Below are 20,985 nucleotides of genomic sequence, written 5' to 3'. Positions count from 1 at the left end.
TCGATTTTATCAACTTGGTATGTATGTGTATAAACAAATTCTAAATTTGATAGAAATATCGAATTTGCGTAGTGCGCATGCGCATTGCCAACTTTCTTATTTACTATCCGATTTTCATCAAACTTGGTATGTATGTGTATAATCAAATTCTAAATTTGATGGAATTATCGAATTTGAGTAGTGCGCATGCGCATTACCAACTTTCTTATATCTTATCCGATTTTCACCAAACTTGGTATGTATGTGTATAAACAAATTCTAAATTTGATGGAATTATCGAATTTGCGAAGTGCGCATGCGCATTGCCAACTGTCTTATTTATTATCCGATTTTCATCAAACTTGGTATTTATGTGTATAAACAAATTCTAAATTTGATGGAATTATCGAATTTGCGTAGTGCGCATGCGCATTGCAAACTTTCTTATTTATTATCCGATTTTCATCAAACTTGGTATGTATGTTTATAATCAAATTCTAAATTTGATGGAATTATCGAATTTTTGTTGAGCGCATGCATATTACCAACTTTCTTATTTCTTATCCGGATTTCATCAAACTTATTCTTTATTAATTGACAAATATTCTTTTATTCCTAGTAAATATACTTTAAACTCCAGGCACTTTTGGATATTTATATTTAGAGATGCAGAAAGGTATTTACATAAAGTAATTGCAATAGACCATCTTCGTATGTACCTGAATGTCGTAACCCGCCCTGCATCAGTACTGTTATTAGAACAGTTCTAGTTGTGGAACTTTACACACCTTCCTGAGCTTAAACTGCAGTAGTTGCAGCAACCATTCAACTTCTCTAGACCTTCTGTAGTGGCAACGTGTTCCTTAAATACATATTGGAACATTTTTGCAAAACTGGAATTGCCACAGTTCAACATGTGCAAAAAGTCGAAAATCGGCTCTAGAAGGCGTATTTTTGCATCGATTTTCTTCGGGTTTTCATTTTCACAATCTACCTGTAATTTCTGACCTGATAGCACTTGAAAAATTACGAAATTCGAAAATTCGTCGCTCACTTTTTTTGATCAAATTTTTCGATTTTTTTGCAACTTTTTTGCTTTTGCATCGATTGATCTGAAATTTTAAATGCAAAGAGACTTCACTAATGTTAATAATATGATACAGTCAAATTTTGTACGTCATTTCTGATTTTAAACAGGAAAGCGACTGAACTTCAAATCTACTTCCGGTTAAATAACTTCCGGTGTAATTTATGTAGGTCAACAAAATTTGGCTGATCTTTGGCAAATAAAATTTTATGGCCGATTTTAAAATAAAATCCAGACCGGAAGCGATACTTTGGCCGCCATATTGAAAAAACACACTTTTGTAAAACTCAAAATGGGGCCTCAGGGTAGAAGTTGATATGCTCAAATTTGATGTGAATGTAGTTTGCAATCGATTGCGCAAAAAACATTGGGAGCCGAATTTTGAATTTCGCTTTTGCTTTTTTGCAAGTTCCGATTGAAATTTTGTAAAGCTTTAAAAGATCACACCATGTGACCTTGACCTTTGATGACCTTGACCTTCATAGGGTCAAAGGTCATTGACCTTGGCTATCATTTGATACTTTGACCTTTGACCTCCGACATGTACTTCCGGTTTTATAGCTATCCGTAAAAAGCCAAATTCGCAACTTTGGACTGCTCTAGCACGTGACCTAATTAACCTACAGGGTTAATTTTTTCGGTTTCCTAATGTGCTTCTCATGCACTTTACATAGATATATAACAATCGTTATTTTAAAGCAAAATTGAAATTCGTGATTTTTTCAAATTTGATTTTAGTTTTACCATATTTGTGCCTTTTTGATCTTGGTGTATGTATATCTTATGACCTATTCTATGTAGAACCTTGATATTTGGAATACAACTTGAATCTTTGAATATGAATTCACCTATGACAAAAAAGTTAAGGTGGGCGTGGCACATCCGGGTTGAATTACTAATTGTTTACATTTTGCGGCTGGGGCATAACTCGCATAGGATACGTTTGTTCAAAAAGGGACTTTGCACACAATTACCTCATCCTTTTGGCCAGTTTGTGTTAACAGCTCAGTTGTTTCAGCTTTATAGTTCCAAAAAAGGAACGGGTTTTAACATTTGGATATTTTTATTTTTCGATTTTGACCTTTATTGACATTTGTTGACCTATATCTTTGGACCTGAATAATGTAGAAGCTTGAAATTTAAAACACAACATAACATTTGGAATATCTATTACCCTATGCAAAAAAAATTAAGGTGGGCGTGGCACATCTGGGTTATATTACTCATTATTGACATTTTTTGGCCAGGAACATAACTCGTAAAGTATACTTTTGTTCAAAATGGAACTTTGCATACAATTATCTCATGTTTTGAGTCACTTTGTCTTAGAAGTTCGGTTGTTTCCGCTTCATAGTTCAAAAAAAGGAACAGGTTTTGGAAATTCTAAATTTTCAATTTTTGACCTTGACCTTGACCTTTGTTGACCTTGACTTTTCTAGGATCAAACGACATTGGCATTGGCTATCTATTTATACTTTTATATTTGCTGTCCTATGTCAACTTCCGGTTTTATAGTCGTATGCAATTAGAAATTTTGATGACGTATATCTCTTGATCTTGACCTTTTTAGACCTTCTCCTTTACAAGATCAAAGGTCATTGACCTTGGCTATCTGCTGATACTTTCATTTGTGAGGTCTGACGTCTACTTCCGGTATTAGAATCTTCTAAAAAATAAAAAACTATCAACTTTAGACTTGTTCTTGCGCTTGACCTAATTATCGTCGATGGTTGATTTTTTTGGGGTCTTTAGCAAATTGCTACATTTGCAAAGTCCCACTCTGTGCCACGAGTGGCTCTAGTTATATTATCTTTTTTCAATTTGGTGCAAGCTTTTTCATTCTGCTTCAACAGGTTTCTCTTCATTAATTTTGTAACCTTAAAAAGAATACTGCTAAATTTAGAAAAAATTGGCGATGTTGTTTGAATGCATTATGTCCACCATTCTTCCCCATGAAAATATAATTTTGAAGGCTATAGAATGTCACAAGTATTCCAAAGTTATAGATTGTTTCCAATGACTAAGTATCTATTGAGGCCTTCAGTCTGAATATGTCTTGAAGATTTAATTGAATGGAAGCAATATAGAGCCAATATCTGGGCTGACAGTTACTCTCTATAGGTATATAAAATCTTATTCAATACTGATTAAAACCTGTCTCATCAATTCAGCGTTCGTTAATAGAGCCTAATGTGCTCTGTGAGTTAGAATAGTCATTCAGGGGTAGATAATATGACGCATTATCAGGTTTGATGTAAAACTCGTGAGATTTTAATTCTCGGTGATATTAAATTGATTTTAGACAAGACATTAACAGTCCATTAGCAGTATGTTCTTCAGATATTTTGGAATCAAAGAGCTGTAAGTGAATGATAAATTATCCATTAGAGTTTTAAAAAAATCTGTAATTTCATCCTCCACTATCCAACAAATTCTTGGTTGAAATTAGGTTATTATGTTTCAATATTGGTTCCTGTATGTCAGCCATTCGTGTTGCTAAGTGTAACATATATTTGTTTTCTTTATGAATCAAACATTGCTGATGCTTAACCTACAGTCAATCTCTTTCATGATTGATTGCTCAACTTTTAATCCATCAAGCATGTTTTACTCTAACAAAGTCTTTTATCTTTTATTTCGGGAAGGGAGTTTTTTTTTAACAAAATGTACCAGTACTTCATTTAGGAATGCAAGAGGAACTGTCTGGTGATTTTGATTAGCTAGATGGTATTCTTCTGTATTTTTCAATGCAAAAAATGATAAAAACCCTAGGGGCGCAGAGATGGAAGGGGATGGTTTTGGGTCCTTGATGTTTGAATACTGGTATTTAATGAATGACAGAAACCTTGATTTCTGTAGAGTAAAGAAAATGAAAATGTACAGTGGTGTAACCTATTTTCGTGGATATAAGGATTCAACACCAAATTTTGTCAAAGTTAAAAAAACAAATTTTTTTTTTTATGTCTTAAATGTTTCCTCAGATATTCTACAAAATAATTAAAATTGGTTTATTTCGATTTTCTTTATGAATCCTTCACTTTGACCCATATTTCATGAGCAACCAACTCGGCAACGGCGGCAGAATGCGTCACAATGTCTGAACTATAAATAAGTCCAGAAAAACATTTTGTATGGATACCGGGTGGTATAATTAACTTCTCTTAGTATTTATCTTTAATATCAATTCATTATAACTAGTGACAATTCCTTCAAAGAACCACGATTTTAAAAACAATAGTGACTGACAAAATAAGATACGTAGCGTGATTTATTGCTAAAAGTCACTGAAACAACATAAGAATATAGCCCACTTTGTGTTCCATAGAATTTTTCTGCTGACACGGAATCCGCTAGTTGATCACGTGACTTCATTCGTTGGACTACATTCTAGTGGACGACACTTGGAATTCCGATTACGACTTGGGATTATAAAGAAATTTGGCCGATAAAAAATGTTGATGTTTGGTAATAACTGAAATCCGCCATTTTGTATTTGTCAAAGTATACATTAATACATTTTACCTTGCTTGAAACTACTGGATTCATTCTACTAGCTGATATTGTAGAGATAACACATGTTTATCAAAACAAGCAAATGCGGAGTCGGACATGTAAATTATTAATCATTTCCGGAAATGCACGAAAAATAGGTTAGCACGAAATTAGATTACTTGACTTATATTAGTACTGTTGGTAAGTTTAAGTTTGTAGTTTAAAGTTTTTTAAGTATAGAATTTGTATTCAACTTTGCATACTAATATGGCTGAATGACATTTCAGTTCCAAGTTTAAGTTGTTGGCATGTGTTATTCCAGAGTTATTGCCCAAGACTTTGTGAAAAAAGCATTAAAGCATAATAGGTGCTAAAGATGTATACTATTATGGGATATCTGGGTATGCTTATGCAGGTTGATGTAATAACAGTTGAACTCAAAGTTGGTGATGGTTTGATGAACGGTTTTAGAGTTATTGACCTTGACCTTGTAGAGTTATTGACCTTGACCTTATTAAAAACCTGTCAAAATCAGCATCTATCGTGCTCATATAATAGAGTTTTTATGTGATTTATCTCTGAGGAGTTGAGAGTTGATGATATAATTACTATAGAAGAGGTCTTCTAGAGTTGTGTAACATAAGGCAAGTGCTGGTATATTGGTATGAATAAGATATAATAACTACTCAATGGTAACTATCCATGTTATAGTTTATAATAATAGTAATCAATATGATTTATTATAGCTCTAGAAACCATATAGAGACAATATAGTTATTGTATCAATACTAATAGTATTGATTGTATAAAACAATCTGTTCTACACCAAGAACTACATATATCATACCTGGTGAAATACCTGGTATTTAGTTCTTAGTGCAACTTTTTATTATCACCCAAAGTTGAGCCCCAATGAAAGCAAAAATGAAATATATTTCATATGAATTACTGCCCTGTTCATCAAAACATGTTTAATGTTTGGCTTGTAAAAAGTATCTACCATGAACATTTTGTGACATTATTGGCACAATTGTTCATTTTCACCAAAGGATAAGTCCTATCATGAAAAAATGCAACAATAAATGAATGACTACAGACTAATTTTCTCATGCAAAATTGTCCCAATCTAACTAAATTACAGGGCTGTTTCATTGTTTACTCTTTACAACTGGACAGATGAAAGGTCAATTTACACACATTTACTGACCAAAAAAACATGAAACCTATTTAAATTCAAGCAATGAATATTTATTATAAAATTATATATGTGTTATAAGATGTCTTTTTTTTTTTTGTTTTTAACCAGATGATAAATACATAATATACAGATTGCTGATATCAAACTCAAAGTCAAAGTCAGGTTGCTAATATTCAGACAAATTTATCCAATTTAACAATAATGTTACATATAAAGAAAATAAATATAAATTGTGTGAATTGTTGCTATTCAGAAGTACTTGTCTACTTTGATTAGCAAAGTTTAAAGAACTATTTAACTTTGAAATGAAGGAAAAGAAATTCTTCCCATTCTCAGAGGAATTTTGGAATTTTCACAATTCATTATTCAGTTGAAATTACGTAACATGCATGTGGGCTGACTGAAAATTCTAACTTTGAAAGACTCATACCAGGTCGATGGTTTTCAATAATGCATATAGCAAGATTATTATAGAAAGAACATAAAAGATAATATACCTTATCCTGGATTATATCCTAGATTATATCCTAGTTCTTGAAATGGTCAAGCTTATAAACTCTGTCTTTGGAAAATTAAAAAGGGTACACTAGCTATAAGCTTAATTATTATATCACACATCTTATAGTGCACTTTGATTTTTAATTAGAGATAATATTTAAATTGCATATTGACAGATATTAAACTCATTAAGAATAATGTTTAAATGTTAAACTTTAATCTGATTAGTTAATCTGTAGTGGAGCTTAACATTAATTGGCATTTCAAATACTTCAGTCAAGTTTCTAATCCTGATGATTATGACATATCTTTATTGACATTAGTTTGTAAATGGTTGTTTTGACTTGGTGCTAAAGGATTTATTTGTTTTAAGTTTGTATTCTGATTGTTGACATGCTTATGATTTTGGTTCTTGTCATTTGATTTTTTCCTCAGGTAAGATGCTTTATCTTTCCATACTTATTATTCTCATTTCACTGGCACTTATTCTTTATTGAACAGGTTAAACCCTGTAAATTTTGTATGAATATTTTTAATTACCAAGTTCCCTATGTAGGAAGTTAGGTTGATAACTTAATATCATGAGCCTATACTACTGCTGATACTTTTATATGGCACCACAGATAGTTTCCGAGGACTTTTATGTGTAAGTGCTATTTTTATATTTTAAGATCTTGTATCAAATGTAATATTTAATAGATTAAAAAATTCTGCTATTTAATCTGCTGGAGAAGGTGTATTTCACAAGCATTAGCTAAATTGATAAAAGAAACATACAGTGGATCACAATTCTACTGCTCTTTCTTTGAGAATGAATACATTTGTTAATGATATGAAATGGAAAATTCCATGTTAGGTGAAGAAAAAAATATTTATAATAATCATATTTAAAACATCTTTTGATTGCAGGTTTTTGAAAAAATAAAATTTGAACTTTAAGTAAATGTAGTTGTTTCCTCTTTAATTGCATGATTTAGATATTTATTTGAACCTCTATTCAGTAGATCAGTTTTATAACCAACTGTAAGTACCTCTATTATAGAAGAGTGTTTTTTACAAGGCAGATTTCCGGAGCCAAGAAGAAAGTAATTAACTTGCTTAAACACTTTTTATATGATATAATCATTGAGTTAAATGCACCATACTGACATTTCTTACAATGTCAAATATTTTTTATGGTCAATGAAAAACTCTTAGCGTTTCTAATGACTGAAAAGCTCAGTAGAATTAGGATTTTTTTAATGTGTATAGCGTTTGTGTGGTATAATGGCGTAATCAAGACAGGTCTCTGAGGAATGAAGATTCTTACACAATGTTTTTGTGTCACCAGTGGTAGTTGTGTGATAAGAATAGGAAACTTTGTAGACAGTAATTTTGTAGAAGAAATAAAAGGCTGTTTGAAGACCATGATAAGAAATAAATTAATAGTATTGTAGGATTTCTTCACAACTTGAAGACTGATAAGAACCAGGCTATTATTCACAGAGTGTCTTGTTTATGACTAACACATTTTACCAGAGTTTTATTCAATTGATCAGACACAGTAGATATTAATTATATAGCGGCTGAAGTACAAGAATAAAAGAAATATATCCAACCTAATCACTAAATACAAACCCAAATTGGAAGAAATATTGTAAAATATGAATTTGTGTTGTAAAGTGGGTAGTAAAGCATCTTTGTGTGTCTGAAGAGTAAGACATAAAGTCTCCTTCCTTTTGATAGACTAGGAAGATAAAATTCTCATGACAGGAAGAGAGATGGATTTTTACATTCTTTAGTGCCTCTGGTTGATCTTAAGGAGATGGGCAACACTATGCAATGAGGGAAATTTACCCAGGAAAGTGGCATTATGTATCGATAGGTTGTTCCCTTGTGGCGTGTTTACTTCTAGTGTGTTCCCTTGTGACATGCCACAAGGACAATAAACCTTTGTTTTACTAAGTGGCTGTTTCCATAGGTTATGCTCAGGGAACTCAGGCCTCATGCACGGAACATGTGGTCTTGTGACTGGGAACATAAACAATGAATTTGTCCCTTCTTTTGCTGCTGCACAAGAGGGAATACACAATTGCAAATACATAATTGAATAGATCATCACCAGACTGTTTCAAGGTCTGGGAACTTGTGTGAAATTCACCATCTCTGTTAATAAATGCAATAGCGGCATCCTCTTTATCCTTCTGATTTTCAGTAGTTGGGTTCATCAATAAGCTATTAATAAAACAACTGTTGGCATTAATACTTGTGTCTTGTGTTTATTTGCTTCTCATCAACGGTCGTATGTAGAGTATTTTTGTCTGCTGATGGATAGAGAGTCGGTATTGGGTCAGGTTGAAAGGGAACACTCCACAAGGGAACAGCCTATGGATATAGGGCCTTTAAAAAGTACAGTTTAGAACACACTAGCCTCAGAAGAACTACAATCATGTAACTTATTTTTCATGTCAGCCTCTTTGACCTGCATCACTGAAAGGGTAAAATTTGCTACAAGAGTAACTTTTTTGGTTAGGATATAAAAATAGATTTTGATTATAATCCAATTTAAGAAAAATATTGGCTGTAACCTTCAGAAAGGTTGAATATGTAACATGAACAGAAATCAATGATTGAATTGGATTAATTATTGGATAGATCTATTACTGGTGGTTAGGTCTACATAGAATTACTAGTCCACAAGGAATTCCTATTGATTCCTCTTGACTTTGGTACACAATGGATTGCCACTTGGAACTATTCATTGACCATCTGAGTTATATTGTTAGTATTGAGAAATAATTATTTTCAGTGTTTTCGATGCTCTAGAGATTATATTATATAACTTGTTGTTGTATTGCTCATGATATGTAAAGTTATGATCTGTTTCAGAAAAAAATCCTGAAATACATTTTTAGTTCTCTTAACACTGGCATCAGTTGCTTACGAAAAGTAAATGTTTCTGTCTTTCATTATCTTTATCTTGCAATAAGCTGTGCTCACCGATCCTTAAGGAATTTTCCTGGAAAGGTTTTGCTGAAAAAAATTTGGTTGAGAATCATATCTTTATGGTCTATGATTTGCTCTATATCTAGATAAGATTTGGTGCTAGGTAATAAGAGAACACACTTCTTTTGGTGAAAAGCAAGGACATGGACATGGACATATGTACAAAAGTAACTGATGTTCATTTATCATAAGTTCTTCTAGTACTGCTGATACATATTGGACTAGAACTGTTTTATCCTTTAGTTTCCAGACAGCTACAAACCAGAAAAAAAATCCAGAAATTTGGAGAGCCCAAAAAGTTGCTATGTCTTTGGAATGTAAGGATTAAGATTAATTGAATGGTTTGTGACACCGTTTATTTCTCTGTACAAGGTTCCATTAAACTTGTGATGACTTCAGGAAGTCTTTTTGGTTTTGAGAGTGTCCAGAAATTACTTTACATAAAGTCTTTCCAGTTACTCCAAAATTACAAACCATTATGTGAGTTTTCCAATTTATATCTAGCAGAATCCATGTTTTTTTATTATTTGTACTGTTACATAAATATTTCAGCAACAACTTGTAGTTACCTGCATCCAGCATGGCTATTGTTATCTTACTTAAAGTTTTTTATCTTTCTCATGATGGTATCACAGAGTAGATAAGTTAGTTAGATGTCAATATAGGGGTAGAATAAATCGATATTGTTGATTAGATTCATTAACAAACTAATTAACTCCATTATACTTACTAAATTACATTTCTTTCTTTCACTCAAGAAGACAGATGTAGGTAGTATAGTTTGTCACCTACTATCTATTGGTTTCACCAGTTGGAAATTTCTGTTTCAATTCCAATCAATATGGTACTCTCATTAGGGGAATTCCCTGTAATATAGTTAGCATGAATAAATTATGACTGGTGTATTCATGTATAATAAATAGGACTCACTGCTTGGTTAGTTGGACCATAGTATTGATGATATTGGAACCAATAAGTACAGGTATTATGCAGTTATTAGTTTGTTTAGCTTCAGTTAATATCATTTCATTTGGTGTCTGTATCAGGAATATGGTTGTCTCTGTTTATTGATAAAGAATTGTGGAAGGTGTCAAAAGTAAGTTTATATTAATATGCAGGCAGTCAACGTTTGAAAGACCTTGAATAAGTCATCTTTCCTCATTGTTCTAACCCAGCTGTAAATGGGTACAATAATCCTGGAAAGATAAAAAAAAAAATGGTTGTTTCTTTCTTTTTTTTCTGAGGTGCATTATAATTTATGGTCAAATAAATTTATCTTGGACTTGGTTATTTTTATCTTTCAGGCATGTTTTTCTCAAATTAACCCTAGTTTCCAGATGATTTAAGTCAATTGCTGACAGAATTCTCTATACTTTAATGTCTGGAGGTTAGAGTAATAGCTTTAGATCTTTGTTTTCAAACAATTCTATTTAGAACCATAATAAATTGCATTTTCATTATAGATTAAGTCTAAAGCATTTTGATTTTTCAACATTACAGACAACATCATAGATGTAGGTTGATTTACCAATTTCTAATAGTATTTTGGTATTTCAGATTCATAAAATAAAAATAGGCTCATCTATCCATAACATACTGATATTTCATTAATAGATGCATGTAGTTAAAAATCCAATCTATCCATTTCGAATTCTGATATTTCATTGTAATAGATGCATCAAGTATACAATTAAAAAAAGGAAATATCTATCTGTTCATTATTCTGATAGATAATTACAATAGATGCATCAGGGAAAGCCTATAAAAAGATTCATCAAGAATAGGACTTAAAATGCATATCTTTCCATTTATTATTGAGATATTTCTATTTCATTTTAATAGATGCATCAGGTACACGCTTTAAAAAAACTATAAAAATGATATTACTAATTGTAAAGATTTCCACATCAGTGATTGACATCTCACTGCATCAGTAACCGTTTCACTGAGAATTGTAAAATACAGCTTTATTGCCAAACACGTTGCATTTACACTGAGTTTAACTGGTTCGTGAACGACTTTAGCCTCGATCACAAAGATGCACATGATTGACAACTCATGATGTACAAGACTACTTTTTAGACCAGTAAATAATGCAATAGACCGAAAAGACCAGTATGCCTCCTATTGCAATACGAGATAAAGCTGTTGTTTTGCATTTTCACTTGTTAAGTTGATAAATTTATGAACGATAAAATAGAGGTTCTTGGTTCCCGAACCGTAACGGTTCAGCAATTTGGGTCCTGTATTTAAAAAAAAAACTTGATCAGATTATGATGTCAATGATGCTAATATTATTTGGTTTGAAAAGTTTTTGAGATAGAAACATGAGAATCTGGTTTGCTACAGTTTACAGGAACAAAGATATCTGAAGGAAAAAGTTTTGTACTCATAAATGCTGTAAGTGTCTCTAATTCACATACATAGACCACATCCCTTTAAATATAATGACATGACCTTACACTATAATACTTGTTTTCTGTAAATATAATGAAATATAATACACAGCACATGACATCACATATTTCTATTTGTAAACAGTTATATGTACATACAGGCAGGATTTTTAATACTTATGTGACAAGATGTTTATATGAAATAGCATAGTTAGGTTAAAGAAATTGAACTGAGATAAATATTCTTTACAAAATTTTAAAGGTTTTAAGATATATATTGAAAAAGGGTTCAGTAAAGAGACTTGATATTCAAATAAAAGTAACTATATTTTAATTGTGTTTACATTTAAGCTATTTTTTTACTTTTTAAAAAAAAATATAACCATGGGAATGTGATATAGAAAGTTATTCTTGTATTCAAATGATATATTAAGAAACAATGCTAATTTGATGAGTTTGCAGTTTTCTGAAATGTATTACTTTTGAAAGATGTAATACTGAACCTGATTATTGTGTCAGTCATTAGTTCTTTTAGCTGAACCTAAATTCTTGTTTTAAAATGTTTTTGGATCATTAACTGGTAGCTTGCCAATGAGAGTATTGTCAATGACTGTTGACTTGCTAGAGAACACAGTTGTATTGTCACAGCTAAGAGCAGGTGGTAGGAAATGAGATCTTTAACTCTCCAGTTTCTTAAAAACACTTGTCTCTGAACTCAACCCAAGCCATACAGATATGAAGATTACAAGAAAGAGCTAATTTTTTTAGTTAAAAATATGCAGAAAACAGTGATTAATCTTGTAGTGCACTTATGAACATTGTCACAGAAAAATATCTTGAGATATCTGGTTAGAAATGCACCATTCAAGTATATAATTTGGAAAGTGGTATTTATTTTCAGATGCACAAATTTGAAAATATCTTTCAACATGAGAATGTGTGACAGCCATAATTGAAGCAGGACCAGAATTTCATGATTTAAGATTGTTAAAAATGTTACTTTTTCTATTTTTCAGGTTCAAATCAAGTTTTTATAATATAAAGTTGAAGATAACCATCTTTTATAATGGCTAGTTTTATAGCTAAACAGATGGTTGGTGATCAACTGAAATCAGTTAAAGGTATGCTTTTTTTCGTTAATGGTTAGAGCTCAATTTTAGCTAACTGGAACACTAGTCAACATAACAATCTGATGTTTGGTTTGTCAACGATCTATAACAATGCTCATAAGTGATTTTGATTTTAGTTTCCAGAATGTAATTAGTGTTATTTATCCTTAAATTGATAATAAATGTTGGAACCTGACTACTATGGAGGTCAATTTGAGTCATTAATCCATTCTCAATCGATTTGTCTAATTTACTGATTCAAAGACAAATGTAAAATATCTTATTACCTATTACTTATAATTCAAACAACATAATGATTGAAATGCTAAAATCAAATGTTTATATTCACATGTAACTTAACTAAAGTCCTTTCAAATAGTTTATTTAGCATCTTCCAAAAATCTTTAATGATAAACCACCGTCCTTTTTGATAAATATCAGAAGTTTATTTTAAACTGTAAAGTGTCATTTGTAAACTGGAAAATGTTTGTAGTAAAATGATAAGTGCAACTTCTTTAGTGTATTATGTCTTCTGTTTTATCTCAAATGAATTATCTTTTATGCAAATTACCAAGGTCGCGACCCTATTGAATATTCAGCATTGCTACCTCATTCTTTTGAACAATGGTCACCTTTACTTTTTAAATGTCCAAGCACACTACGATAACCTATGTTGGGGTGACATTAATATATGATAATTATCAGAAACTAGTAACAGATATTATGGCACCATGGCAGTTTACAAATGTTTCAAAAAATGTACCAATAAACTATCATAGTAATATATAGAACTCTTCAAATTTTTATTGTAAGGATTTGAAGTTTACAGGAATATATCGGTTGTTGAAGTGGAATAATATATGCCTCCAGTTACATAAAATTAAAGCATCATTAGTGAAGATATCAATTTTATTCAATTTCAAATCTGTGTGTGAATATTTTATCAAGATCTGATTTTCTCACCCTCTAGGCTTCATATTTGTTAAGCATACTATCTTTACAGATTATTTCCACATCTATTTTCACTGTATTAAACAATAATTTCACTGAAAATTAATAACCAAGCATTAAACATTTGAAATTTATACTTGAAAGATTTCACTGCAATTTTGAAATTGTTTAAAAAATGAGGTTGAAAAATTCTCTGATGAATCTGAAGATTTCAATAAAATGCTTTTAATGAACTTTTAATGTCTTGTTGAATAAAACAAATGATTAAACAATAAGATTTAAAATCATTTTTACGATGCTTTGAACATGTCTGACAGGATTTTAATTTGAATGAATTTTCAACATTTCAACCAAAAGATTCTGCTAGCATGTGGTCAGTTATAAATCTTGTAATATGACCAAGTCACTGGCAACTAGCCCCTGTTTAAGTTGCTTACTTACTGCACTGTTTGGTTTAAACACATGCTAAAACTTAACATAATCCTGAAAGGACAATGCTGATGTTATATGCAACAATTAAAAACTATCAGAATATGAATGAATTTACCTGCGTTATAATATATTGATAGCCCTTACGTTATTTAACTATAGGAGCATTAGGTGATAAGGAAGGAGATGAGGAGAAACCAGAAGGGGCAGAAGAAGGTGAAGATCCAGAAATTACAGCAGCAAGATTAGAGGCAGAAGAAAAAAGAAAAGAAAAACACAGGAAAATGGAAGAAGAAAGAGAAGAAATGAGACAAAGTATTAGAGATAAAGTAAGTTGAATTAATGACTTCTCATACAAGCAGACCCTTGTTTCATTTTTAAACGCCCACATCTCTCTATGTGGACGTATATTGTCTGCACCCCTGTCGGTCTATTCAGCTTAAATCCCTACTGAATTTTGACAAGTAGTAGTTGTCTTCAAGATTGCACTTCAAGAAGATGTAATATACAACTTTTCCCAAATTAAATATCAAACCGGGAGTTTGCTGAAGTTCTTCTTTATTTTAAACTTGAGCTTTAAGTTCTAGATTGTCTAGCCATATACATTCTATTCAATGCAACATTCCACATTGTTTGTGGAAAACCAGCTTTTGCTTGTGCTTGGCTTAAAGTTAACCTTTGGTACATGCAAAGACTTGAAAAGTAGTAGGAAACTTGTTTTGAATACCTTTAAAGTCCATGTAGTATAGTATAATATGGGTTGTATAATTGTATTTGCTCTACAAACAGGAGCTTAATAAAATTCTTACCTATTCAACAACACAGAGTTTCAATAGAAATTATTAGAACAAAGACCAGGATATTAACCTTGGCTTATATTCCACATACATATTGATTTCTTTTTATCAATGATGAAAATTAACATTAAATACAGTGTAATTTGAAGACCTATGTCTGTTTTCATCTCATTAAGGATATTATACTTGACTCCAGTGCCAAATTATTGAGTGATATACCAGGAAGGCTTGCAGAGTATTTCATTGATATTATATGATTAGAAAACTACATGTAGGCTCTTTGAAAATTAAGTATAGACTATGGAACCCAGACATGTTGGAATTTATTATGCTCTTGATAAAAAACATGTTAGTTATGTTGACATTGTGACTGTAAAATAGAACAATTGGCTTTCTGAACCACCAAATTGACAGTTTATGTAGTTTATAGTAACAATTTGGACATTTCCTTTGATTCACTGTTGAAGTTTCCACTACAGAGTTGATTATTATAATCCTTTTCTTGCTTATAAACAGATGGTTTCATCATCTTTCCACAAAGTAAATTTTGCAAATCAATAAGTTTTTTTGAGCAAGCTTTTTTTTTTTTTAGAAGAAAGCTTGACATTGAATGCCAGACACCTTTTCCTAGTTTTTCAGTAAATGTCAATTTTGTATTTGACTTTGTGGGTTCATTATTGCATATATGAAAGAATAAATGTTAATTTGAGCATAGCATAGTTGGCAATTGAAGCTTGAATATAGTTGTGAAAATTTCCTATTCAGTTTAAAGGCAGTTACTGAAGCTTATCCTGACTAGGGATGTCATAATATTCATATCAAACTATAACATTATAAAAGACTTTGTAACCTTTAGTTGGAAATGCTGATTTGTTATTGTAGTATGGTTTAAAGAAAAAAGTCAAAGAAGAAGAAGCAGAACCATTAGCTGACCCTGGACGAGTTGGTCGAAAGAAAAAAACACCAGCAGAACTAGCAGCTGAACAAAATGCAGAAGAAGAAGATGAAGATGAATTTGCAAGTAAATTTTCTTCCCTATGTTGTTGTATGAATTTTGTTTGATTGAAGGGAAAGATTTAGTTATTAGTTATAAAGTTATTAGAGATAATATTACTAATTAGAGATGATATTTTATTATAACTCTGTGTGTAGTCAAGTATAAGATGGTATCATGATTAGAGAGTTATCAGCAGTGATTGGAGGATTGGATCTGTGATTTGAAAAATATCCCTATTTATTGAGATATTCTGATCAGCAGGCAAGATTGGAAGAAAATGTGACAGCAGGAGAACTTTTATAATTTAGTTATCTACATGACATAGATCTGGTTGCCATAGTAATCATTATATTTCACAGTTTTACTATAATAAGTAGTCTTAACTACACACAAAGACAGAATCCTTAGTAATTTCATTTCTTCTTCAAATTCTTCAATTATGAACCTCACATCAAGATTTAATCTTGAAATTAGAAATAAGGTCACCTTCATCACAGTTTCATCGAATCTTTTTTTATTCCTTCATTTCCGTTTCAAACCTACAATTTAACTCTATTTAATTTCCTACTGTAATTTAAAGGTTTCAGCTAACTCAGATAATTTAAATTGATTCCTCAAGTTGTAGTCAAAATCTTTTTCTATAATTGATATAAGAGGTGGTTTTAGATGGTTTAGGTAGATTGATTACTAGTTTTTCTGTACACTTCTATTGACTTTTATCTTCTCTTTCTGTCTAATTACATAGTATACAATGACAAATAGTTTACAATCTTTTCAAACTTCTAAAAGGTTTTAAACATTTCTTATCAGATTAATTATTTTGTTACATTGTAAATCAAGAATCCAATTCTATCATTAAAAATCATTTTTAAACTTCAGCCAATATTCATTTTCCATATGAAACCATTATTATTATTTCAGTCATAATAGTATCAGATTATTTATTGATATATTCCAATAATCATTATTTGTTCTCCTTTCTGCAAATATTATTTATGTGCAATTTAACTGTTTGCTCATCTCTCAAAGTGCTTTTAATAATGATATCATAATTCTAATATTCATTGTTTTGTATATAGACATCTATAATGACATTACCAATATATAATGACATTACAATTCAATGTTGTATTTATTCTTCTAAAGTTACATGATAGGTTATATTTATGCCAAATTGTCATTTTCACTGAAAAATTAGAGTATCAGAAAGTCATTTTTTTTAGCAAAAGTAGTTGTGAAGGCAATGAGCTCTAAGATCAATGACATTCAGAAAGAAAAGTTACATATTTTGCTAGCAATGAAGATTCTTTCTATTTCGTATATTTTAAAAGGGGTAGGCACTACGCAGTGAAGAAAATATCATATTGTATTAACTATAACTGCTTTTTTATGTTATTTATTTATTTTATTTTGTGTTATGATTTGTTGATATATGTTTAATTTGGGTTTCTACATGACATTAGTGTCACTTAAGGGGCTTTATAATTAAAGTAATTTATTAGAGGATTAAGGCATCCTTTTCAATAGTTTTCAAGCATTATTAATTTGAATTTAATTCTAGAATTGAATAAAAGAATATGTAAGAATGTAGTAACCTATATTAAACATTGAGTTCATTTCTTCTTCTTGCTTTTCTGGATATTTTGCAAAATATTATGAACATTTTTTACAATATTTTTCAATGTAAAATATTAGGGTATATAAGTCTATAGTGAATGGCTGATACCAAATGTTGCTAATCTGATTAAAATACATAGTTATTGTGTGTGGGTTACTTCACTCTAGACAAAATAGAGCAAAATATTCAGGTCATGAGAAGTTGTAACATTGGATTGTTCTGCTTTTTGCTCTACTTTTGCTTCATATTAATCATTTGATTGGATCAAAGATAGCTAAACATTTTTCAAGAAAAGCAAAGATCTAGAAGGAATGAAGTAACTCAGAGTACAAAAAATGAAATAAAATTTCAATCAGGTTAAAAGTTAGTTATATTAGTTCTTGATACACACATTTATTTTTTGTTTGTTGCTATTTTTTATTTTATAAAGGTTTTTTCTTTAGTTTATTTTCTTTTTGTTGATTTACAACATTTTCAATCCGGTAGATGATTCATAAACAGAAGAAGGTTATTTGTTAATATTGTTAATATACCTTGTTAATATTTGTAAATATATTATAATTTATTAACTTGTTATTTGTGTATAGTTGTGAGTTGTCTAGGATGTAGAACCTGTTCTTTGAACTTAAAACTAATTTTAGAAATAAATTACTTCTAACTAATATTTTATTTATGTAATAATTTATAATAGAATTACATGTTTTATGCTGTTCTCAATTTAAAGTTCATGATAAATGAATAAATTTTTTAAAGATATAATAAAATATATAATATTAATCTTTAATATCCTATCCTTTGTGGTTAAATCAGTTAATATAAAATCTCAAACAAACTGTGTTGTCCCCTTGAATGCTTTTAACCTTTGGAATGCTTTTTTTCAATCGCTTAATGATGGCTGTGATTTTCCCCTGCATTGTTTGTTGTTTCCTTCTGTTTTCCAGAATTCCCCTCAAATTTAAGTGAGTTGACATCTAAAGTGAGTGAAATGCCTTCTAAATTGGCTCAAGGTGTAAGCGATGTTAGTGAAAAGTGTGTTCTGCAGTAATAACATTCATGTAAGTTAGATCACGTATAACACCTTACCCTCAAACCTGCAACCTGCTTGTCTTTGTTGTCACGTGTTGTAATAATATAGTCTTGGTAGTTTTACGCACAACTTTGATGGAAATCTTGATTTACTGCATTTATCAATCAGATCAAATTACAACTACTACATTTGATTTCTGAATTTTGCTCAAAATGAAAATAGACCGACTTTTATGTCTAATACCATTACAATGTACTTTTGACAAGTTATAATAGTGGTGACATTACCAGATGACACTGAAACAGGACACATTGCTCTAGGACTTACGACTGGATTTCGGAAATTGGAAGAAAAATGTCTTGATTTGAAATGGAGACGTGTAAGTATTGAGAAGTGGTAGGAAATTTAAAAGGTTGAAATCACCAGAGGGAATATAAGAAAGTTGTCAGATAATACAGTCTACCTACTTATATTTAGATCATTGCCAGTCTTTACGCCATTTACATTTTCATAAAAGTGTAAGATTGACCTGACATGTACAATGAGTAGTAAAGAAAGACAGACTAATACAAAAAAAAAACATCACTTCTGACTGTTTTTACCATGTACCAAATGCTTTGTGTGCTTTTTGACTTTTGAGTTCAATATTTAATATTAACTTATGATTTGCTATCAGTATAAGGGAATTAGAACTGTATCTGTAAATTAGATTTTGTGTTACAACACCCACTAGCAAAACTCACTGAATGCTAAATATGCCTTCGTAGTGACATTACTTTAATTACTCAATACAAATTGTTTTATTTGATGATGTACCTGAATAACACTGCTTAAAGCACAGTATAAAGAAAGTAATATTGTAGCTGCCTGTAATATTGATGTTTTAGATTGTATTATAGTTGTGTGATCCTTGTATTGCATGAATGTTGTTAATTTAGCCAGAGCCAATTTAGAAAGTATAATCGATTATTTAGATAAGAGATATTCAGAAGGTAATATTAGATTCTAATTTTAGAGAATAGAAAATTAGCATAGATAACATATACATATTCTTTCGAATAAAACAAATAAAACGTAAAAAGTAAAAATGCATTAAATTTATCATACATTTAAGAAATATCTCATGATTTTAAAGGAATTTTATAAGAATAATTCTAGATTATTATCATGAAGTTATAAAATATTTATCTAAAAAAGTTTCAGAAAAAGTTTTCTGAAATAATGAATTCTTCTAATCTTCTTAATCTTTTCTTTTCCTCCCTTTCAGTTTTAGCCTTAGTCTTCTTATGCAATATTAAGGTAAGCAAGGCCCTAGAAATGAATACAATTTTCTTTGGCTTCTAGAGATTCCTGATTTGAATAGTGGGATCTAATAAATAGGGTATTTTAGAAATATTTTAGCAATAAATGACTTGAGTTATTAGAGATGTATATATATAATGATATAGGATGTAGAGAAGAGCAGTATTATCTTTATAATAGATACAGCAACAGTTACTTAAATAATACATTCAACTCTATGTACATACTATTTCTTATTTTACCTTCCTAGAGGAAATGAAATGCCTAATTCTGTGGTATTAGTTACCTGGACAAGAAATTATGGAATTGTACTTTAATGTACATTTAATGTTATCATTTTGGAAATTAGTGGTTCCTATTACCTATAAAGAGGCAGGCTTGGCATTTCCTTACCTGACAAATTCAACATTTCATATTGTGTTATGTTATAATGTGAGACAAAAAGAATACTTTTATAGTAGGTCACAAGAATTCAACATTAAAGACAATTGATAAATTTCTAGATAATTACGTTTTAAGGATTTTTAAGGTCACAAATTGTACATGATTGTATGAAATAAGGAGAAAAAGGGACAGTAGTTATTCTCATATGTCAAATTCTGCAACACTATGAAAGGGAAATAACTCTCATTTTATTTTTTATATTCTTCTTCAAATTTATTGATAGAATCAGATACATTTTGTTGTATTAGTGCTTACTGATTTACAAAGGGAAAACAAATTCTAGAACTACACTAATTTTATTGTGTAAATAGATCATGAGTTTGCAATATGACATGGTGAATTGTTTTTAGAACATATTTTTAAAATTTCATTTCCACTCAGGTTTTTATACTTTATTTATTTGCTTTCTAACTTTAATATAGTGTATTATAAAATCTGTTATTCCCTTCCTAGCACAGTTAAATATACAGCACAAAGGTTTCCCATGTACTCGCTAAATATTATAGTTTGTTTAAACAAGTGTTTATCGCTAATGCTTGTTTGATTGCCATTGGAATTTTAATTTCGTCTATCTCATATTGAAAATCTCCTGAATGAATGTTTGTCCTATTAACTTTGTACTTTGTATTTGACTGAAGATTTAAATTCGTAGCTTTCAAACAAAATCAGGTCACAA

The 20,985-nt window shown here is 30.4% G+C and overlaps 1 protein-coding gene across 1 annotated transcript in view; it reads left to right on the top strand.

The window, feature by feature from the left end:
- LOTGIDRAFT_203304 (hypothetical protein) overlaps positions 1-20,385 on the top strand; it is a 31,877-nt gene extending 11,492 nt beyond the window's left edge. Inside the window, exons 3-7 of the mRNA XM_009068454.1 lie at positions 12,652-12,756; positions 14,287-14,453; positions 15,804-15,942; positions 18,478-18,591; positions 19,831-20,385. Of these exons, the coding sequence (XP_009066702.1) occupies positions 12,702-12,756; positions 14,287-14,453; positions 15,804-15,942; positions 18,478-18,581 (465 nt within the window). The 5' untranslated portion in view covers positions 12,652-12,701 and the 3' untranslated portion in view covers positions 18,582-18,591; positions 19,831-20,385. The remainder of the gene's footprint in view (positions 1-12,651; positions 12,757-14,286; positions 14,454-15,803; positions 15,943-18,477; positions 18,592-19,830) is intronic.
- The last annotated feature ends 600 nt before the right edge of the window (positions 20,386-20,985 follow it).

The sequence above is a fragment of the Lottia gigantea genome (genome assembly GCF_000327385.1).
Source record: "Lottia gigantea unplaced genomic scaffold LOTGIsca_9, whole genome shotgun sequence".
NCBI lineage: Eukaryota > Metazoa > Mollusca > Gastropoda > Lottiidae > Lottia > Lottia gigantea.
The sequence above is the reverse complement of the archived record's forward strand: the minus strand, read 5'-3'. Positions and strand labels throughout refer to the sequence as shown.